The sequence below is a fragment of the Megascapheus bottae genome, chromosome 16, assembly GCF_031878675.1.
Source record: "Megascapheus bottae isolate mThoBot1 chromosome 16, mThoBot2.hap1, whole genome shotgun sequence".
Taxonomy (NCBI): domain Eukaryota; kingdom Metazoa; phylum Chordata; class Mammalia; order Rodentia; family Geomyidae; genus Megascapheus; species Megascapheus bottae.
The window spans coordinates 11,085,108-11,105,713 of NC_143524.1; the positions used below are offsets into that span (position 1 = coordinate 11,085,108).

General features: G+C 37.1%; 3 protein-coding genes across 3 annotated transcripts; all 3 read right to left on the bottom strand.

Annotated features, from left to right (window-relative positions):
* Positions 1 to 2,356: 2,356 nt before the first annotated feature.
* Positions 2,357 to 3,301, bottom strand: LOC150052797 (olfactory receptor 5D3-like). The gene has a single exon (XM_090349221.1). It carries the CDS (start codon positions 3,167 to 3,169, stop codon positions 2,357 to 2,359), a length of 813 nt encoding a protein of 270 aa, XP_090205347.1. The 5' UTR covers positions 3,170 to 3,301.
* Positions 3,302 to 7,421: 4,120 nt separating this feature from the next.
* On the bottom strand, positions 7,422 to 12,644 carry LOC150052798 (olfactory receptor 5D3-like). The gene is made up of 2 exons (XM_090349222.1): positions 12,616 to 12,644; positions 7,422 to 8,364 (listed from the first exon to the last, which is right to left on the bottom strand). Exons 1-2 carry the CDS (start codon positions 12,642 to 12,644, stop codon positions 7,422 to 7,424), a joined length of 972 nt encoding a protein of 323 aa, XP_090205348.1.
* Positions 12,645 to 17,693: 5,049 nt separating this feature from the next.
* Positions 17,694 to 20,181, bottom strand: LOC150052799 (olfactory receptor 5D3-like). Its single transcript, XM_090349224.1, has 2 exons — positions 20,153 to 20,181; positions 17,694 to 18,636 (listed from the first exon to the last, which is right to left on the bottom strand). Exons 1-2 carry the CDS (start codon positions 20,179 to 20,181, stop codon positions 17,694 to 17,696), a joined length of 972 nt encoding a protein of 323 aa, XP_090205350.1.
* Between the last annotated feature and the right edge of the window lie 425 nt (positions 20,182 to 20,606).

Below are 20,606 nucleotides of genomic sequence, written 5' to 3' on the forward strand. Positions count from 1 at the left end.
CTGCTTCAGCTCTCCCTTTAACCAAGTGGCTCTTCATTAAAAGCGTGATCGAGAAGGATCCTCGGGTGGTGTCCGTTCTTCCCTGCTGGTCAGGGGTGCCGGGCGCCGCATATACAGATATTGGCAATGTATACGACTGACTGAGGATGGGATACTAGGATGACATTTAGAGCCAAAATAGTCACGATTGCCATGGGTTAAGAAAACTAAACTATGGGTATCTTTTGAATTTTTGGAAGGCACACTGAGGAAAGACAGACACAAACAAACTTGTATTTCCAGGCTTGTATTGCTAGATTGTGCTGTACTTGAGCAAACTACTTAGAATGTAATTGACATGACTACATTATTTTCTTGAGGATAAAAACGAACCTAAAATTATACAGATAAAATATTCAAAGACTATGTAACTGACACATATCTACATTTGCACAAGTGGCAAAATTAAGTCATTAACATGCAAAGTATATAAAAGACATTTGTGAATCCTTCCTATGTAGGAAAAATTTCCAACAAACCCTTAAAAAATAGAATTGAGATACCACTGGATTATTCCTATTATGTGAGCTATTCAGGAAGCTCAGATCTGACAATTGCAATTCAGAGTAAGCCAGGACAGACAAAACCCTCAAAAAACTTATCTTAGGTTATAGAGCAAAAAGCTAGATAAAGGGCCAGGCATGATCAACAAAGCCAATGCTAGAGTGGCAGTAATAGAATATGTATATTTAAAACATCTAGAAGGAATTATATGTTTTTCATGTTTATGAAGTAAAACCTGACCAGAATAATGGCTCTGAGGCCTTAACCCCAGCTACTCAGGAGGCAGAGATTGAAAGAATCACAGTGTGAGGTCGGGTAAAGAAGGTAGCAAGATGCCACTGCACCAAGTTGGACATAGAGAAAGGATAGAGCTAGGGGAATGGTAGTGTGAGATCAAGCCAGGAAAATATGTAGAGACCCTATCTGAACAATGATTAGAACACAAAAGGACCAGATATATGCCTTAGCTTGTAAACTTCCTGTCTAGCAAGTGGATCGCCCCGAAGTATCACTTGTGTTGCTGGGTAGAGGCAACCACAAGCAAACCATGTGAGAAATTTTTGAGGAGATGGATATGCTTGCTCAGATTAAAACAATACTGATCACCTGAATCAACATCATCTGGAATCACATGCATATGCACTATTTTGAGTGTAATGAGGCATTTTACAGTAAAATGAATTAAAGAAAACCCATGCTTTACACAGTAAAAAATTCTAGGTAATCCCCATAATTACTCTTGCTATTCACCATGAGTAGTAAGAATGGTAATTGTTTCTAAAACTGTTAGTAGTAAAGTCCATGTAGTTTAATTTAAAGAAAAAATCAGAATTAATTCCATCTTGGGTAAAAATGAGTTCCATTTAAGAGATTGGATTAAATCTCAAACCTGTGACTATTACTTAACTATCTGTGGGTAAACTCTAGTCTTGATAAACAGAACACATAAATATTGACATGCAATCAGAGACAAAACAGTCTGGTTAGGCAGTCACATAAGCCAAAATCTACACTAAATCAGAAATAATTATGAAATGCTTGTTATACACGTTGTCTCTGACTATCAAAGAAAAAATGATGTGTTAGATGATGCAAATGTTCTCTTCAGTGGGCACTATTTACTTGATTGTTGATATATGACCATGACCTGTGCATATATAAGCAAGGATGTTTACTTTTTATATGAAATTTTTATATATGAGAAAACATACTTGCCCTTTGTCTCTTTGGGCCAGACTTATTTCAGTGTACAAAATTTTGTCCATATTTATCAATATTCTTGCAAAATATAATTTATTCTTCCTGAAAGATGAATATACACAAGCACATATTTATGTATAAGAATACAAAGTCAAACATTTCCACATTGTTTTTCTGCCACATTTTTGCTCCTCAAAATTATTTAAACAGGCTGCATTACAGTCATTTTCAAGGAGAGTTCTATGATTTTCATTTTCTCTATATTACTATTCCTATATACTACATAATGTGAAATAAACAATAAAGTAATGATATGGAGACATTTTTTAGTAGATCTCCAACTAGAAATTTAAAATGCTGAGTTCAATTTGCAAAGGAAATATTTTTCAGAGACTCATTATAATCTAACACTTACAAATATTCAGTTGACCTTTGTGTAAAAATCACTGAATCAAAGACATAGATAAATACAGAGTTTTGACCGATAATAATATTTACAAATTAGGAGCTGGGTTGTGGTCATATTTGAAGGAAGACACATGAGACATGAGTATGTCAAGTCAAGGGAGAACACAAATTTTTGTCGGCTTCAAATTAAATCAGAGCATCAGAGTCAACTTTTCTGACATGATAATTGGGAACTGATGAGCCTCCCAGCTGCCTGCTTCACATCTTTGTTCCTGAGACTGTAAATCAGGGGATTAAGCATAGGGATGACCACGGTGTAAAAGATGGAGGCTATCTTCACCAACAGCCACGAACTTTTGGTGGTAGGCACACAGTACAGGAAAAGGATGGGGCCATGGAAGATAATAATGGCGGTGAGGTGGGAAGCACAGGTTGAGAAGGCTTTGTAGCGACCCCGCGTGGAGGGCATTCTCATGACAGTGACAAAAATGAAGACATAGGAAGTGAACACAATCCCCAGGCTGCTTATCTCATTGAATATGGCAAAGATCTCAATAGACAACTGACTTAAGTAAGGGTCAGAGCAGGACACAGCAACAATGGCAGCATGTTCACACACGAAGTTATTGATAACCTTTGTCCCACAGAAATTTAAAGTTAACAAGAAGTATATGAACACCAAAGAACAAGCAATACCCCAAAAGTAGGATGCAGCCACCAGCACAGAGCACAGCTTTGGGGACATGGCCACTGTATAGAGCAGGGGGTTGCACACGGCCACAAATCGGTCATAAGCCATGGCTGCCAGCATGAAGGTTTCTGTTATTATACAGATACATGCAAAAAAGAACTGGCTGATACAGTTTGCAAAGGAGATGTGTCTGTCTTCCACCAGCAGATTCTCCAGGAGCTTGGGCGTGATGACAGAAGAATAACAGAAATCCACTAAGGACAAATGACTGAGGAAGAAGTACATGGGCGTGTGGAGCCTGGGGTTGAGCCTGATGAGGGTGATCATGCCCAGATTTCCCAGCACACTGATGGTATAGATGCTGAGGAAAACCAGGAAGAGTGGTAACTGGAGGTCCGGATATTCTGAGAAGCCCAGGAGGATGAAAGTCACCCCAGTAGTGTGATTTAGATTGACCCTGTGGACAAAAGAGATCACTTGATGTAGTGAGATCAAAACCAGTCATTTAACTGAGAAGGGTCTCTGGGAAAGTGCTGCTGAATCAACCAGTTCCCTGTGTCTCCATCAGTAGTTGACCATGACTTTGAGAGCCCAGTGAATGGAAATGCTTTCTTTCCATTACTGAAAGCAAAACTAAAACTTGTAAAACAGACAAACAGAACATGCTACACAGTACTGAACAGAATTTACTGTACTCCAGCTAGAACATTTAACCTACCTCTCTCCTGGTGCTAGGAAATAACTGAGGAGGTAAAATTATTGTTAAGGAACTGCTACCTATGCTAAATCACTGTTGATTACAATTGCTATGGTTTTAGTTGGAACCTCTTGCAGTTTTTCTTGTAGATTAGCCACCGTTTTGAGAACCTTGACCTAGTTGGTAAATCCTAGATGACCATGAAAGTGCTTATGTTATTATTGGAGAGGTAACACTTCCCTTGGTGTCCTAATAGAAATCTTATGATTGGTGGAAAAATAGTCCTTCATTTGCTCAGGGGATAATTGTGATTGAAACAAATATGGTCCTTCTTGTGATTGTGGGACTCTGTCACGATGGATGCTTCTACATGAAGCATTAGCTTATTTCACCTAAAAACAGACAGCCTCCTCACATTCCATTTCTGGGTACTTAAGTAAACTGGTTCAGTTTATTTTGAGAACAAACTTGGACAACTTTTCATTGCTGACCCCTGTTGGTGCAAGTTTAGGTTCATTCAAAAATTATTCTTTTTTTCGCTTTTGCTTTGGTCTTTAGGCTGCGCATGTAAACATATGGATCGATGGCAGTAAAAGCAGGAAGACTACAGCAGACTTGAAACAGGTGAAAAGAGGCAACCATTCTGACAGTGGATACAAGAGCACAGGTAACGAGAAGAATGTTTAAGAGCTCGAGAGAAGGGCCACAGCTGACTTCATGGGAGCAGCATTGATGGAGATTATGAAGGCTGTGAATAGCTGAGGGTGAGAAACTGCAGGCTCTGCTTACTGAAAGATTTACAGTATTGACAGTGTTGGAGCTCAGATGCCCTCAGCTTGAAAGCTATCATATTTGTCCCTACCACATTGAAAATACCCAGCACATTAGACCTATCTGAGAGCAATGAAGGTTTTCCCCCATTGCTTTTTACTGCTTTTTACTGGGTTCAGTGATTCTGAAAGCTAAAGAATTGAAGTTGCCATGTTCTGTCGGTGGCTAAAGCCCACACGGGAAGCTCCAGTCTAAGTAATTAGAATCAGAAGTTGAAGCCTGGAACAATAATACCTTACTTGTCAGTATCTTGGAATTAGGATTCTGGGTTGATCCCTGATGCCTTTGTCACTCAGAGGACTGGGATTGCACATTCTTGAAGAATTTTTGCTCTTTTACTCATCATTCCTATCTGGGGAGAGTGATTCTGAGTCTAGATTCTAGTCCTCTGATTAGTAATTTTAAGATTCATTACTACTATAGAAACCTTGTCTCATGAGAAAGTCACTGTAACAATTTCCTTTAACCTATATTTAGCAAATATTTATGTGGAGGAAATACCTAGATTTCCTACTTTCTTCACTGAAGTTATGATATCATTTAGTTAGAGTTGTCAAAAACTATAAAATTTTAACTTGTTTTAAACGCATCATTTCTTTGCTTCATAAAGGCAAGCATTAAAGACTTTTAAACACAATTACAGAAACTGCATTCTATCATTTACCTACTATCTCACTTACCAAATCAGATTATAAGAAATGTAAAGATGATAATTTTAAGTCCCTAACACCTGCAATTGTCTCTTTGTTGATGGTAACATAAGAAACTTATAGTGGAATCAAGACCTAGTGCTCCAAGTTTCTTGGTGAAACTAACTCTATTTGTAGAATGATCAGGAATACATATCTGCTTGATCCTGCTAAAGATTACTAGGTTGTAAATACTTATTCTGTTTAAATAAATATTACAGAAAAATTTAATCAACTCACTGAAATACAGAGGCAGATGACTCAGGCATCTATTGAAGAGATCTTTGCTAAAATTAGTAAACTCCAAAACTACTCCTGCTTATTGTAGAATTATAAGAAATATCTATGAGTCAGTAGAGTCCACAGTAGACTCGGGTGGCTATTCCATATGATATATATTTTCCAACCTAGCAGGACAATTCAAAGAAACCAATTAAAAGATTACATACAAAAACAAAATACTGGTACAAAACCTTGTTATGGATATATAGCATTATAAACTCTAGGGATCAGAAAACAAGGGAATACCACTGAAAATTGTCCAAGGCAACAGTTTTGAGCAATTAGATATACCAGAGTCCCATGAGATAGCTTAGCTTGGCAGAACTCCAGAGCCCTGGAACATTTGGGTGATCAACTGCACCCATTAATCAAAATTTTGAATGCATATTTCCTTTACAGCAGATGTAACTACCCAAAGAGGAAAATAAACTATTAAAAATAGTCTGTATGTATATAGCCCAGTGCCAGTGGTTCATGCCCATAATCCTAGCTACTCAGGAGGTTGAGGTATAAGGACTGAGGTTCAAATCAGCCCAAGTAAGAAAGTCCAGGAGACTCTAATCTCTAATTAACTCTCAGAAAATCAGATATGGCACTGTGGCTCAAAGTAGCAAAGTGCTCATCTTTAGCAAAAAACCTTAGAGATAGTATCCAGATCCTAAATTCAGGCTCCATGAGTGACAAAAAATTATATATATATACATTTATTACACATATAATGTACATATTATAATAAATATAATATGTGACATAGAATAGGTGTGCTACAGTATATGTTATAAATATGGATGCAACATTTTAATATATGAGTGTGATGCATGCTGATCGCAATTCAGTCTGTCAATTTGTACAAAGAATCTTAATCAGTGTGTCACCTCATCCAACATTTCCTTAGCCAGCCCCTCTCTCCCAAACCACTCTACCTTCAAGATATCTGGTGCCATAATCACAGGATAACATTGCGTAAAATGTATACTTTTGCCCACCACTCCTCTATTCATTTGATTATCACCCTCTCCAAAAAAACTATGTACTTGCTAGATGCTTGGGTCTAACATGTGTAATCCTAGCTACTCAGGAGGCTGATATCTAAAAATGCTGGTTGGAAGTCTGACCAGTGAGGAAAATAAATGAAATTTTATTTCCAGTTGAAAACACCAAAGAGCTGAAATTAGAATTCTGGCACAGGTAATAGAGCACTAATCTTCAGTGAGAAGTTTAGGGACAACATTCAGATGCTAAATTTAAGCCCCAAGACTAGTGCTACCCCACAAAAAAAGGTATTCCCTTGGAAAACTATGTTTCATAGTCCTTATATTTTTTTGTTGAACTGTCAGTTACTTTTTCAATGAAGTTACAGCATGGGATTTCATCCCAGTTAATAGCACTATTTACTTGATTGTTGATATATGACCCTGACCTGTGCATATATAAGCAAGGATGTTTACTTTTTAGATGAAATTTTTATGTATGAGAAAACATACTTGCCCTTTGTCTCTTTGGGCCAGACTTATTTCAGTGTACAAAATTTTGTCCATATTTATCAATATTCTTGCAAAATATAATTTATTCTTCCTGAAAGATGAATATACACAAGCACATATTTATGTATAAGAACACAAAGTAAAACATTTCCACATAGAATTTCTGCCACATTTTGGCTCCTCAAAATAATTTAAACAGGCTGCAATACAGTCATTTTCAGGAAGAGTTCTATGATTTACATTTTCTCTATATTACTATTCCTATATACTACATAGTGTGAAATAAACAATAAAGTAATGATATGGGAACATTTTTTTAGTAGATCTCAAACTAGAAATTTAAAATGCTGAGTTCAATTTGCATAGGAAAAATTTTTCAGAGACTCATTATAATCTAACACTTACAAATATTCAGTTGACTTTTGTGTAAAAATCACTGAATCAAAGACATGATTAAATACAGAGTTTTGACCGATAATAATATTTATAAATTAGGAGCTGGGTTGTGGTCATATTTGAAGGAAGACACAAGAGTATGGCAAGTAAAGAGAGAACACAAATTTATCTCGGCTTCAAATTAAATCAGAGCATCAGAGTCAACTTTTCTGACATGATAATTGGGAACTGATGAGCCTCCCAGCTGCCTGCTTCACATCTTTGTTCCTGAGACTGTAAATCAGGGGATTAAGCATAGGGATGACCACGGTGTAAAAGATGGAGGCTATCTTCACCAACAACCATGAACTTTTGGTGGTAGGCACACAGTACAGGAAAAGGATGGGGCCATGGAAGATAATAATGGCGGTGAGGTGGGAAGCACAGGTTGAGAAGGCTTTGTAGTGACCCCGCGTGGAGGGCATTCTCATGACAGTGACAAAAATGAAGACATAGGAAGTGAACACAATCCCCAGGCTGCTTATCTCATTGAATATGGCAAAGATCTCAATAGACAACTGACTTAAGTAAGGGTCAGAGCAGGACACAGCAACAATGGCAGCATGTTCACACACGAAGTTATTGATAACCTTTGTCCCACAGAAATTTAAAGTTAACAAGAAGTATATGAACACCAAAGAACAAGCAATACCCCAAAAGTAGGATGCAGCTACCAGCACAGAGCACAGCTTTGGGGACATGGCCACTGTATAGAGCAGGGGGTTGCACACGGCCATAAATCGGTCATAGGCCATGGCTGCCAGCATGAAGGTTTCTGTTACAACACAGATACATGCGAAAAAGAACTGACTGACACATCCTACAAAGGAGATACGTCTGTCCTCCACCAGAAGGAGCTCCAGGAGCTTGGGCGTGATGGCAGTAGAGTAACAAAAATCCACAAAGGACAAGTGACTGAGGAAGAAGTACATGGGCGTGTGGAGCCTAGGATTGAGCCTGATGAGGGCAATCATGCCCAGATTCCCCAGCACAGTGACGGTGTAGATGGTGAGGAAAACCAGGAAGAGTGGTAACTGGAGGTCTGGATATTCAGAGAAGCCCAGGAGGATGAAGGTCACCCCAGCAGTCTGGTTATTTTTGATCCTATGGACAAAAGAGAGCAGTTGATATAGTGAGATCAAAGACAGTCCTATTCATAGAGAATGGACAGAAAGAAATGAGAATGTATAGAACCAACCCTTGTGGCTACAAGATTCAGTAGCTGACATTGACCTTTGGTACTTTTTACAAAATGAATTGCACACCAGGTGTGGTAGCTCACGCCTCTAATCCTAGCTACTCAGGAGGCTGAGATCTGAGGATCATGGTTCAAAGCCAGCCTGGGCAAAAAGGTCCTGAGACTTTTTTTTTTTATCTCTGATTAACCCCTAGAAAACGGAAGTGGGACTTGACTCAAGGGTATGGTGGTAGCCTTGAGCGAAGAGCCTAGAGACAGCGCCCAGGAGGAGTTCAAGCCCCATGACCCACAAAAAAAAATGAATGGCAAAATTTTCTTTCTATTACTGTAAGCAAAACTAAAGTTTGCCAAACAGCAAAACAAAATATACTCCAGCATACTGTTTAGAATATATCATATTATATTTGTATACACTATATATAGAGAGAGTATACTATAACTTACTTTTCTCTCTTTGATCAGAGATAAAAGTATTATAAAGGCACTGGTATATATTGTTAAATCACTGTTAGTGTTAGTTTTAATATTTTTGTTTTGCTTGCAGTAGCCACGGATTTGAATAATAGATGACTTTCCTTCTGCATAAAGTTTTTACAACCTTTCTTGATAGCCTGACTATAGAAACAACTATCAAGCTAAGCAGACAGTTTTTTATCCACAGGCCAATCAGGCCTCATTTAACACTCCATGGATAACATAAGAAAGTATATACTAATCACAGCTGTCTGATCTCAGAGCATAGCTCTGGTTCATGCTGGATGTGTCCAGGCCATTACTATTAATAAATACTTTTCAGTAAACCTAGCTCTCTTTGATAAATTCCAAATGATCTCGACAGTGCTTCCATTCAGACTGAAAGGGTAGCACTTCTTCTGAGGCCCTGCAGAAATTCTATGATTGGTGGAAATGCATCCTTAATTTCCTGGGACACAATTGTTATTAGAATAAATATGGCACTTAATGTACCTGAGGGACTGTGTCATGATGGATGCGAATACTCCCCTTAGTCTATATGAAGCATAACCTTTTTATACCTAAATACTATTACAATCAGCTATTTACTGAGGAATATGGAATCTCACTATATACATATATATATATATTTTTTTTTTGCCAGTCCTGGGCTTGAGTTCAAGGCCTGAGCACTGTCCCTGGACTTTCTCAAGGATAGAGCTCTACATTTGAGCCTCAGCACCACTTCTGCCTTTTTTTCTATGTATGTGGTACCGAGGAATCGAACCTTGGTCTTCATGCATGCTAGGCAGGCATTCAACCCCTAGGCCAAACTCCCGGCCCCTCACAATATTTTTTGAAGACGTTCTCAAACTATGATATCCATGGAATATCAGCCTCAGAGTAGTGAGGATTGTAGACATGAATCACAGTATAGTGGAAAATTATATTACTCATTAATATGATTACTGTTACAGTCTCTGAAAAGATAAGAACAAATAAAGTAATCAGGAATAATAATAATTAGTGAAAAGCTCTACATATTTCAATAGGGATAGTTTTAGAAGATATATGACTGAAAAACAATTGCAGCTTTCAAAATATGAGAAGTGAGATATATTTTTTGCTTTATTTTATGTAAGTGAAGTTCCTTTGAATATTTTATTTATTTTTTAAAATTTTTTATTAAAGAATTTATTAACATTGATTTTTACATAATATTTCAAATGACTTGTTTAACAAACAAGTATTCAAAAAGGGAATCTTTATATATAATCACTGGCACTTAGATTTTAGAACATAATTAAAATTAGGCTGAGGGTTTGTATGTCATAGATATATATTAATCTATGTAATAAACATGTCTTTAGTGTCATAGGTTTTTATGTCTATGTAGTTGTGTTTATATTTCCAACACCATGTCCATAGCATTGGGCACGCAAATATTGAGTCCTTGCTCTTGCACTGTTTGCATAGTACGTGTTCTACTTTTTACCAAGTCCAAACATTTGCCAATATGTGTCCAAGACAGCCATCTCAAACAGGAAACATCTGCATACTCTAAGTCATGTTATTGGTACTGAGTTGAACTTATTAGAACACACCAATTAGATGTACTAAAGGAGAGAATACATAGCCTGCTACTAATAATTATTCAAGATTGTAATTATTTAAAGCTGAGCACTTTCTGTAGATATAAAAGCCCCAAGAAGTACTTATTATTCTTAGTCACAAAGGAAACACCAATGAAAGCATCATCCCAAGAAACATCAAAATAACAGTAGGAACTGGTGGTAGGCAGGAGGCCAGAAAAATAGAACCCTTACACACTGCTATGTAGGAAACCCAAAATCATTTCAAACAGAATGGTATCATTATATAAGTTTCCTTGCTACCTTTCTACTAATGCAAATTATTCTAAGCTGAGATAGGTGATGTATCAGAAAGAATGACATTGCCCCATTTGTAAGGAAATGAAAGACTTAGAAAAAAATCATATTAACTGAAGTAAGCCAGACTCAAAGGAACATAGGCCCAATATTCTCCTTCATTGGTCATGATCAGTAGAAACCTTGGGCTTTCCTAGCAGGGATTTACAATAGAACATAAGGCCATATAATATGACGTTAAATGAAAGCATCTCCAGAATATAGAAACAAAGGCCATATAAAGAGTGATTGTTGTCCTTAATGTCCTATGTTATCTCTTTATCTCATTTCTTTTGCTGTCCCTTGGTTATCTCATATTGTTACAGTATTTTACCTTGTTATCTGATAAATTGTATATATGTGTATTTGATTATTTGGAATTGGATAGGGAAGGGGGGAAAACAAGATGAGGGGCAGGGGTGAGAGGAGGGAAATGGGGACCAAGACATGAGAAAGGGTATCAATGTTTGTGAAGTAATACACTTTCTATCTGGTGAATATAATGTAACCCCTCTATTACAATAAAAACATGAAAAAATAAAAGAGGTTTTAATGAGTTTACATACAAAAAATAGCATCAGAAGAGCTGTAAAAAGATGGAAAGTTCATGGCCAGCCTGAGATACACTACCTTAAAAAATGTTTTAAGAGCTGGGCACCAGTGGCTCACGCCTGACATCCTACCTACTCAGGAGCGTGAGATGTGAGGAGCGTGGTTCAAAGCCATGCCGGGCACTAAAGTCCTTGAGACGCTTGTCTCCAATTAACCACTAGAAAACCGGAAGTGCTGCTGTGGCTCAAGTGGGAAATCGCTAGCCTTAAGCTGAAGAACTCAGGGACAGCACCCAGGCCCAGAGTTCAAGCCCCATGACCACCACCACCACCATATACATATATGCATACATATATATACACACACATATATATATACATATATGTGTGTACATATAAGTATGTGTATATATATGTATATATACATATATTAAGATAGCATTCTGGGTATCACTGTGCAAATAATTTCCATTATTTTTGACCTGATACTTGTAGTTTTATAGGTTTCTTTATGTTTAATAATGAAAATATGATATCTCTTTTCTGTCTGATTATAGTATCTAAAACTAGATAATAACTGTCATTATAATAACAAAGACTTCTCTAGTGAGGATGGATTTACCCCCATTTAGACTATGTTCACAGGCACAAATTTGTTCTCACATATAAACCTTACTATTATAATGGTTTATTCATCCAGTTGCATGTTAAACATTCCTCACTGCTTAGTTTTGTAGAGGCAAACATTAAAGTTTTCAATTACAGTTGTGAAAACGTACTTGTTTCTCTTACTTACCTACTCAGAGTTTATAAGAAATTTAAAGATGATAATTTTTAAGTCCATATCAACTGAAATTGTTTCTATGTTGATAATACTTGGAGAAAATAAAATGAGAAAACCTGTATTAAGTGATGGTCAAATTTCTTGTCAAACATTATTATTAATCCTTCTGTACATCATCCTGACAATAAAATTAAATTTAAAGAAAAATAGTAACAGATTAAAGGAAAAAAACTCACAATCATCATAGTAGAAACAAAGATACTTAAAATTAAAATAAGTAAATAAAAATAGAAAAATAGAATGGAACCAGTCACTACCACCCCAAATTTCTTGGTGAAACTAACTGTATTTGGAAGCTGCTGTGAAATATATATCTGCTTCTTCTGGTTAAAAAAAATGACTAGATTACAATAAAATAACATAAAAACAATGTCAACTCACTGAAATACAGAGGCAGCTGAGTGAGACATCTACTGAAGAGGTCTTTGATAAGGTTAGGAAACTCCAAAATTAGTGCTGCTCATAAGATAATTAAAAGAAATATCATGAATCTTTGGAGTCTACAGTAGACTTGGGGGTCTATTTCACATGATATATTTTTCCAAACTAGTATGACAAACCAAAGAAATCAGTCAAAAGTTACATACAAAAATCAAAAGGAAATACTGGTACAAAAGTTTGTCATAAATATATATCATCATGACCGCTGGGAGATCAGTGAACCAGGGAATATCACTGAAAATTGTCAGAGGCAATGGCTTCAAGCAATTAGATGTACCACAGTCCCATGAGATATTTTGTACAACTTCCCCAGGTCCCTGGAGCATTCGGGTGATCAACCCCCTCAATCAAAATGATGAATGCATATTTCTATACAGAGAGATGTACATGTTCAAATGGGAAATAAACTATTAAAAACAGCCAGCATAGAGCTAGGTAACAGTGGCTCACAGCTGTAATCTTAGCTACTCAGGAGATTGATATCTAAGGAGTGAGGATCAAAGCCAACCCAAGCAGAACATTCATTGAGACTCTAATCTCTAATTAACCATCAGAAAAACCAGATGTGTCACTGTAGCTCAAAGTGGTAGTGTGCTTGCCTTGAGTGAAAAAGCTCAGTGACAACACCGAATCCAAGTTCAAGCTTCATGAATGTCTATACACACATACACACACTACATATATATGCATGTTGTATTATATATTGTATACATATTATATAGACTATAGAATATATGTTATACATCATATGTGTTATATATACGGTACATAAGATATATATAAAATCTATAGAGGTCTAGAGTCCAGAGATAGCTATCATTATTAATTGTATTCATACTGAATTTATTATGTCTATTTTATCATAATATATAACTAATTTAGAACAATATGTTACTATTTTATCACACTATATAAATTATAAACAATTCTGTAAAACTACATTACTAGGGGCTGGAAGTTTGACCTAGTGGTAAGAGTGCTTGCCTAGCATGCACGAAGACCTGGGTTTGATTCCTCAGCACCCCACATACATAGAAAAGGCTGGAATGATGCTGTGGTTCAAGTGGTAGAGTGCTAGCCTTGAGAAAGCCCAAGGACAATGCTCAGGCCCTGAGGTCAAGCCACAGGACTGGCAAAAATAAAAAACTAAATTACTATTTTTGTTTATATCTACTAGACTAACCTACATTTAATATTTTCTCTTTCTATTGAGAATAGAATGTTATGTTCTAATTCAAGCCTAGATCCACTCCCAATGAAGCTCAATTGACTATTGGTTTTCTTTTTTTCCTCTACTTTTTTGTTCATCAGGGACTTAAACTCTGAGCCTTGGCCCTGTCCCTGAGCTCTTTCATTCAAGGCTAGTGCTCTACTAGTTTGAGCCACAGTGCCACTTCTGGTTTTCTCGGGGTTAATAGGAGAAAAGAGTCACACAGACTTTTTGTGTCCTGGCTGGCTTTGAACTCTGATCCTCAGATCTCAACCTTCTGAGTAGTCAAGATTACAGGAGTGAGCCACCAATGCCCAACTTTATAGACATTTTTATCACAGAGTTCAGGAACAGTTCTTCTTTTTTTAAGGTCTATCTACTGCGCAAGCAAGATTCTAGCCAAGGCTAGAATGGCAGTCTTATTAAGCAAATTTGAAATATATGGAAAAAATTATAATTTTTTTCATCTTCAGAAGTAAAACCTGGCCAACACAAATGTTCAAATGCCTCAATCCTTACTATTCAAAAGGTGGAGGTTTAAAGAATCACAGTTTGAGGTTATCCCAGACCAAGAAGATAGCAAGATACCATTTCAATAAGCTGGACATAAAGAAAGACAAGAGCTAGGGGAATGGCAGTCTGAGATCAAGGCCAGAAAAATGTAGAGATCCTATCTGAAAAAAAATTATTAGAGCACAAATGTGTGCCTTGAGTTGTTAATTTCCAGTGCAAACCATGTGTTGCTGGGTGGGAAAACCACAAATAAATAAGGTAAGAAATGTTTGAAGAGATGAATATGTTTAGTCAGATTAAAACACTAATCGTGTGTGTAAACATCATCTAGTTTCCCATGAATATGTACTGGGTTTGAGTTTTAATGTAACATTGTAAAGTAAATGTAATTGAAATAAAGAAAACTCTTGCTTTGCACTGTAAAAAACAAAAAACAACAACAAAAAAAAACACCTAAAGCAGAACTGAGGAAATGGAAAAACCTCCCATGCTCCTGGATTGGAAGAATCAACATCGTGAAAATGACAATCTTGCCAAGGGCTATTTACAAATTCAACGCAATACCCATCAACATCCCAATGTCATTCTTTAAAGAAATAGAAGAGGCAATCCAAAATTTCATATGGAATAATAAAGGACCCCGTATAGCAAAAACACTTCTTAGGAGAAAGAACAGCGCAGGAGGAATTTCAATACCAAACTTTAGACTCTATTACAGAGCAATTTTGTTACAATTTTTCACCTTGTTATCTGATATATTTTATATGTGCTTCATTGGTTATTTGAAATTGGATAGGGAAGGGGGGAAAACAAGATAAGCAGGGGGAGGGTGGGAGGGAAATGGGGACCATATCATGGGAAAGGTTATCAATATTTGTGAAGTTATGCACCTTCTATCTGGTGAATATAATGTAACCCTTCTATTAATCACAATAAAAATAAAAATAAAAATAAAAAAACCTCTAGGTAAGCTATTACTCTTGCTGTTCACCATGAATAGTAAGAAGGTTGATTGTTTCGACAATTGTAAGTTGTAAATTCTATGTTATTTATTCTAAAACCTTATTTAGAATTAAAAATCCATTTTGAGTAAACACAAGTATAATTAATTAGGTCGCATTAAATCTCAAACTTATGACAATTTATCATCTGTGGGTGCACTCTAGTGTTGATTGTGCAGAACAGGTAAATATTTACATACAATCTCAACCATACCAGTATCCATACAGCAGTCAAATGAGCTGTCATTGTAGAAAACCACACGCTGCTTATTACATGCATTACAATTTTCTCTCACTATCAAAGTGAAAAGAATGTGTTCAAAGAAGTAAATGCTCCCATCAATGTGTTCTCATTACACCTGACTTGGTAGATTCACAGGTTGGTACGAGGTTGACAGCTCTCTTACCCATTTATTTTGGGTTTGGTCATGTGACTTGTTCTGAGTTATAACACATCACTAAACACACATAAACTTGTAACATGGTTTAGTATACTCCATTGTGATTTTGCTCCAAGGAATAACTAGTAGCCAAATATTCGAGGAAAGATGGTGAACATTAGGTCTGGCAACTGAAGGTCCATTGATCCAATGGGCCCAATCCAACAGGCAAGGCGATTCTATGGATCTCAGCATAGAAACTTCAACCTCATTGATAGGTGAGTTCACATTGTACAATATATAACTGAGGATTGAGGTTGCTTATTTATTTTCCTTAAATGACATATCTGTGTGTTACAGCAATATGAAATATGATTGTCATCATTGTTAGAGTGTACTGTCAAAAGAACACAACATAAAAATTCTTGATTCCCCCCCACACCCCCACACCCCCCACCCCCCGCCCCGCAAAATGGCTCACACATGTAATCCTAGCTACTCAAGAGGGTGAGATCTGAGGATCATGGTTCAAACCCTGGTCGGGTACAAAAGGACCTGAGATTCTTAACTCCAATTAACCTCCAGAAATGGGAGTCACGTGGGTCTTGGCTTAAGGGTAGGGTGATAGCCTTGAGCTGAAGAGCACAGGGATAGCTCCCAGGCTGAGTTCAAGCCCCATGACCCACAAAAAAAATTCTTGATGCCTTTCTACATTATTACTTGCAAATTCAAATAAATTTTCAGGCATAAATTAGTAACACACAATCATATTATGTGAGAGGACAATCAGGTACAGGCCTAAATTTATAAAAATATATTACTTATCCAGGTGCATAAAATAAAATGGGATTTGTGATACAAAAATAATTTTTATTGACTTTAGATATTCATAAAAGGGATTTCAATTCAACACGTTAATGTATAAATACATTTTTCCAGATCTATCAATTTCCTTGCAAATGATATTTTATTCTTCTTGATGGATGCATAAAATGTATGTACTTATTCACATATGTATGTACATGAATACATACATAAACTCTTCCCCATGAGAGATTACAGTCATTTTTGAAAAGATTTATGTGATTTACATTATCTTTATGTTGTCATGTGTACATATTGTCCAATGTAGAATTAACTATAAATAGTTTTGGCGTGGGAACATTTTTGGAAAAGATCTCAATGTAGAAATTTGAAATTGTGTGTTAAATTTCCAGAGAACAAATCTTCAGAGCAATTTTAAGCTCCAACACCTATGAAGATCTGTTAACATGATAACTTCACAGGAAATTATTCAATACAGTACTTATGCAGTCCAACAGCATGGGTTTACGCCTCTGATTCTAAAAATCTATGGAAGCTGAGACAGAGAGGGTCATGCTTCAAAGCCAGCTTTGACAGAAGAATGTGTAAGACTTCCTCTCCACAATAACCAGCCAAAACTAGAAATGGAGATATAGTTTATATGGTAGAGTATCCAGCCATGTGCAAGTAAATCCAGGCAAGCTGAGGACTTGAGTTCAAGCTCCTATATTTGAAAAGGAAATTGGATAGGGAAGGAGGGAAAACATGATGAGGGGTGGGGGTGGGGGGAGGGAAATGGGGACCAAGACATATGAAAGGATATCAATGTATGTGAATTAATGCACCTTCTATCTGGCAAATATCATGTAACCCTTCTATTAATTACAATAAAAATACATGAAAAAAAGAAAAGAAAAGGATATTAACATAAACTTTGGTGTAAAAATGGCTGACTCAAAGACTTAGGTTAGATGGCCTGAGGTTTCATTTATAACAATATTTATAAATTCAAAGCTGTTTTTATAATATTAGAAGGAAGATACATAGCTATGCCAAGTGAAGGAAGGGAATACTTTTTTTATTGATTGGTAATTAATCAGAGCATCAGAGTCAACTTTTCTGACATGATAATTGGGAACTGATGAGCCTCCTGGCTGCCTGCTTCACGTCTTGGTTCCTGAGACTGTAAATCAGGGGATTAAGCATCGGGATGACCACAGTGTAAAAGATAGAGGCTATCTTCACCATCAACCATGAACTTTTGGTGGTAGGCACACAGTACAGGAAAAGGATGGGGCCATGAAAAATAGTAATGGCAGTGAGGTGGGAAGCACAGGTTGAGAAGGCTTTGTAACGACCCTGCGTGGAAGGCATTCTCATGACAGTGACAAAAATGAAGACATAGGAAGTGAAAACAATCCCCAGGCTGCTAATTTGGTTGAATGTGGTAACAACCACAAGAGACAACTGACTTATGTAAGAGTCAGAGCAGGACACAGCAATAACGGCAGAGTGCTCACACACAAAGTTGTTGATGACTTTTGTCCCGCAGAAATTTAGAGCTAGCATAAAGTATACCACTACCAAAGTGCATACAATACCCCAAAAGTAGGATGCAGCCACCAACAAAGAGCACAGCTTCCGAGACATGGCCACTGTGTAGAGTAGAGGGTTGCACACGGCCACAAATCGGTCATAGGCCATGGCTGCCAACATGAAGGTTTCTGTTATCACACAGGTACATGCAAAGAAGAACTGGATGAGGCAGCCTGCAAACGAGATGTGTCTGTCCTCCACCAGAAGGAGCTCCAGGAGCTTGGGGGTGACGATGGAAGAGTAACAGAAATCCACGAAGGACAAGTGACTGAGGAAGAAGTACATGGGCGTGTGGAGCTTCGGACTGAGCCTGATGAGGACGATCATGCCCAGATTTCCCAGCACAGTGACGGTGTAGATGGTGAGGAAAACCAGGAAGAGTGGTAACTGGAGGTCTGGATATTCAGAGAAGCCCAGGAGGATGAAAGTCACCCCAGCAGTCTGGTTATTTTTGATCCTATGGACAAAAGAGCACATTTGGTGTGGACAGATCAAGGCATTCTTAGTGATGGATTTCAAGGACATAAGTCAGCCTGAAGCCAATAAATCTGTAAGAGTTAGTTGGTTTTAAAAATGCTGAGAAAGATTCAGCATCCTTATCACCATAGGAAATACCAATCAAAGCATCAGTGAGATCTCTTTTCTCCCCAGTCAGGATGGAAAACATTTAAACAATAGTAATTACTGAAGAAGAAAAAAAACTACAGACAAGGATGCCGGGGGGGGGGGGGGGGGGGGGGGGGGGGGGGGGGGCTGGGAGTTTGGTCTAGTGGTTAAAGTGCTTGCCTAGCATGCATGAATACCCGGGTTCGATTCCTCGGTACCACATACATAGAAAAAAGCCGGAAGTGGTGCTGAGGCTCAAGTGGTAGAGCTCTAGCCTTGAGAAAGTCCAAGGACAGTGCTCAGGCCCTGAGCTCAAGCCCAAGACTGGCAAAAAAAAAAAAAGGATGCCAGGGGAAAAAGATGTATATGCGGCTATTGGTGGCAAAGTAAGTCCACCCTGCCAGTGTGGAAATGGAAGTTCTTCAAAAAATTGAAGAGAGCATTACTATCATATACTTCTGCACTACAAGTCCTGAGCATAAAGGAATCTGTCATCTGAAAATAATAATCGTATAAATGAAGAAATATGTAATGTACAAATAAATTAACAAGATACCTGCATACTTCTCTTATGGTACCACTAAATCAAAAATATAGGATCAGCCTGAGTACCCGTCAACAGAAAAAAATAAGTGTGGTATACATATATACATACATATGGAATAAAGTAGTGTTCATCCATGACACAGTTGTGAAATTATATATGCTAATATAATAAGCAAAGACTGAGATGGACAAATATCTGATGTTATATGTCATATGCAGCACCTCCTTATCAAAAATGACAGAAAGAAATGTATAACAGGTGGAGCTTTGCAGTAGATAAAAGGAGAATGGGGTCAAAAGAGAGGGTATTAGAGGAGTGCATCTGACTTGAATGCTTATACACATATATGACAACCAAACAATGAAACCTGTTGAAATTATCCCAAGCAGGGAGTGGAAGCTAAATTGGAAGTAACACATAAAGTAAGTTTAATCAGGAGGGTAAAGTCTATGCAAGTATGGAAATAAGAAAATACGTGTGTTTGTACAAGTAAAACATGCTAAACAAAATGAGGCAGAGGGAGGGCCCTTTGTATAATTGTAAAAATCAATCCAGAGAAGTGGATCAGTGGAAAATACAGTGTAGTAAATTCACCTTCCCAAATTTGCACTATTATAGGGCTTCATTTGAATTCTTAGAAAAGGTTATATTTATGTATTTTCCTATCCGTCATTAACCATGCTATCTCTGAGATCCAAGGAAAACTAGAGTGAAGTCAGGAGATAGCATAATATGTTCTTTGGTAAAATAAATTGAATGATGAAGCTCCTACGAAGTACATGTCTCTTTTTCTACCCAAAATGACCCAGAGTCAACTTACCTAAATACAGAATCACCTAAGTGAGACATTTATTGAAGAAGTCTTTTCTAATGGTAGTCAACTCCAAAACAATTTCTGCTGTTTGTAAAAACTAAAAGAAATATCTCCAAACCAGTGGAGTCCACTGTACACTTGGTTGACTATTTCATATGATATGTTTTCCAGTCTATTAAGCAAATTCAGGAATAACAGACAAAAGATTATGGACACAATTAAATAAATGCTGGTATGAAATCATGTCAAAATGTATTCATTAAGTCCATGGGGATTTAAAAAAAAAAGAAAACAGAATAGCATCAAAGAATTGTCAGAAGCAAAAATTTGGAGCAATTAGGTGTACCACAGTCCCAAGAGATATCTTGACTTTATATTACTTTCCCAAAGCCCTGGCGTATTTGATCACCTTTACTCATTAATCATAGTGATGAAAGTATAGTACCTTTACAAGGATGGA

Bases quoted from the DNA above. Each gene is read 5' to 3' on its own strand.
- LOC150052797 (XM_090349221.1), bottom strand. From the start codon at position 3,169: ATGATCACCCTCATCAGGCTCAACCCCAGGCTCCACACGCCCATGTAC.
- LOC150052798 (XM_090349222.1), bottom strand. From the start codon at position 12,644: ATGTCTCACTCAGCTGCCTCTGTATTTCA. The intron at 8,365-12,615 runs GTGAGTTGACAT...TTTTGTCCATAG, and splicing joins TCAGCTGCCTCTGTATTTCA to GATCAAAAATAACCAGACTG.
- LOC150052799 (XM_090349224.1), bottom strand. From the start codon at position 20,181: ATGTCTCACTTAGGTGATTCTGTATTTAG. The intron at 18,637-20,152 runs GTAAGTTGACTC...TTTTGTCCATAG, and splicing joins TTAGGTGATTCTGTATTTAG to GATCAAAAATAACCAGACTG.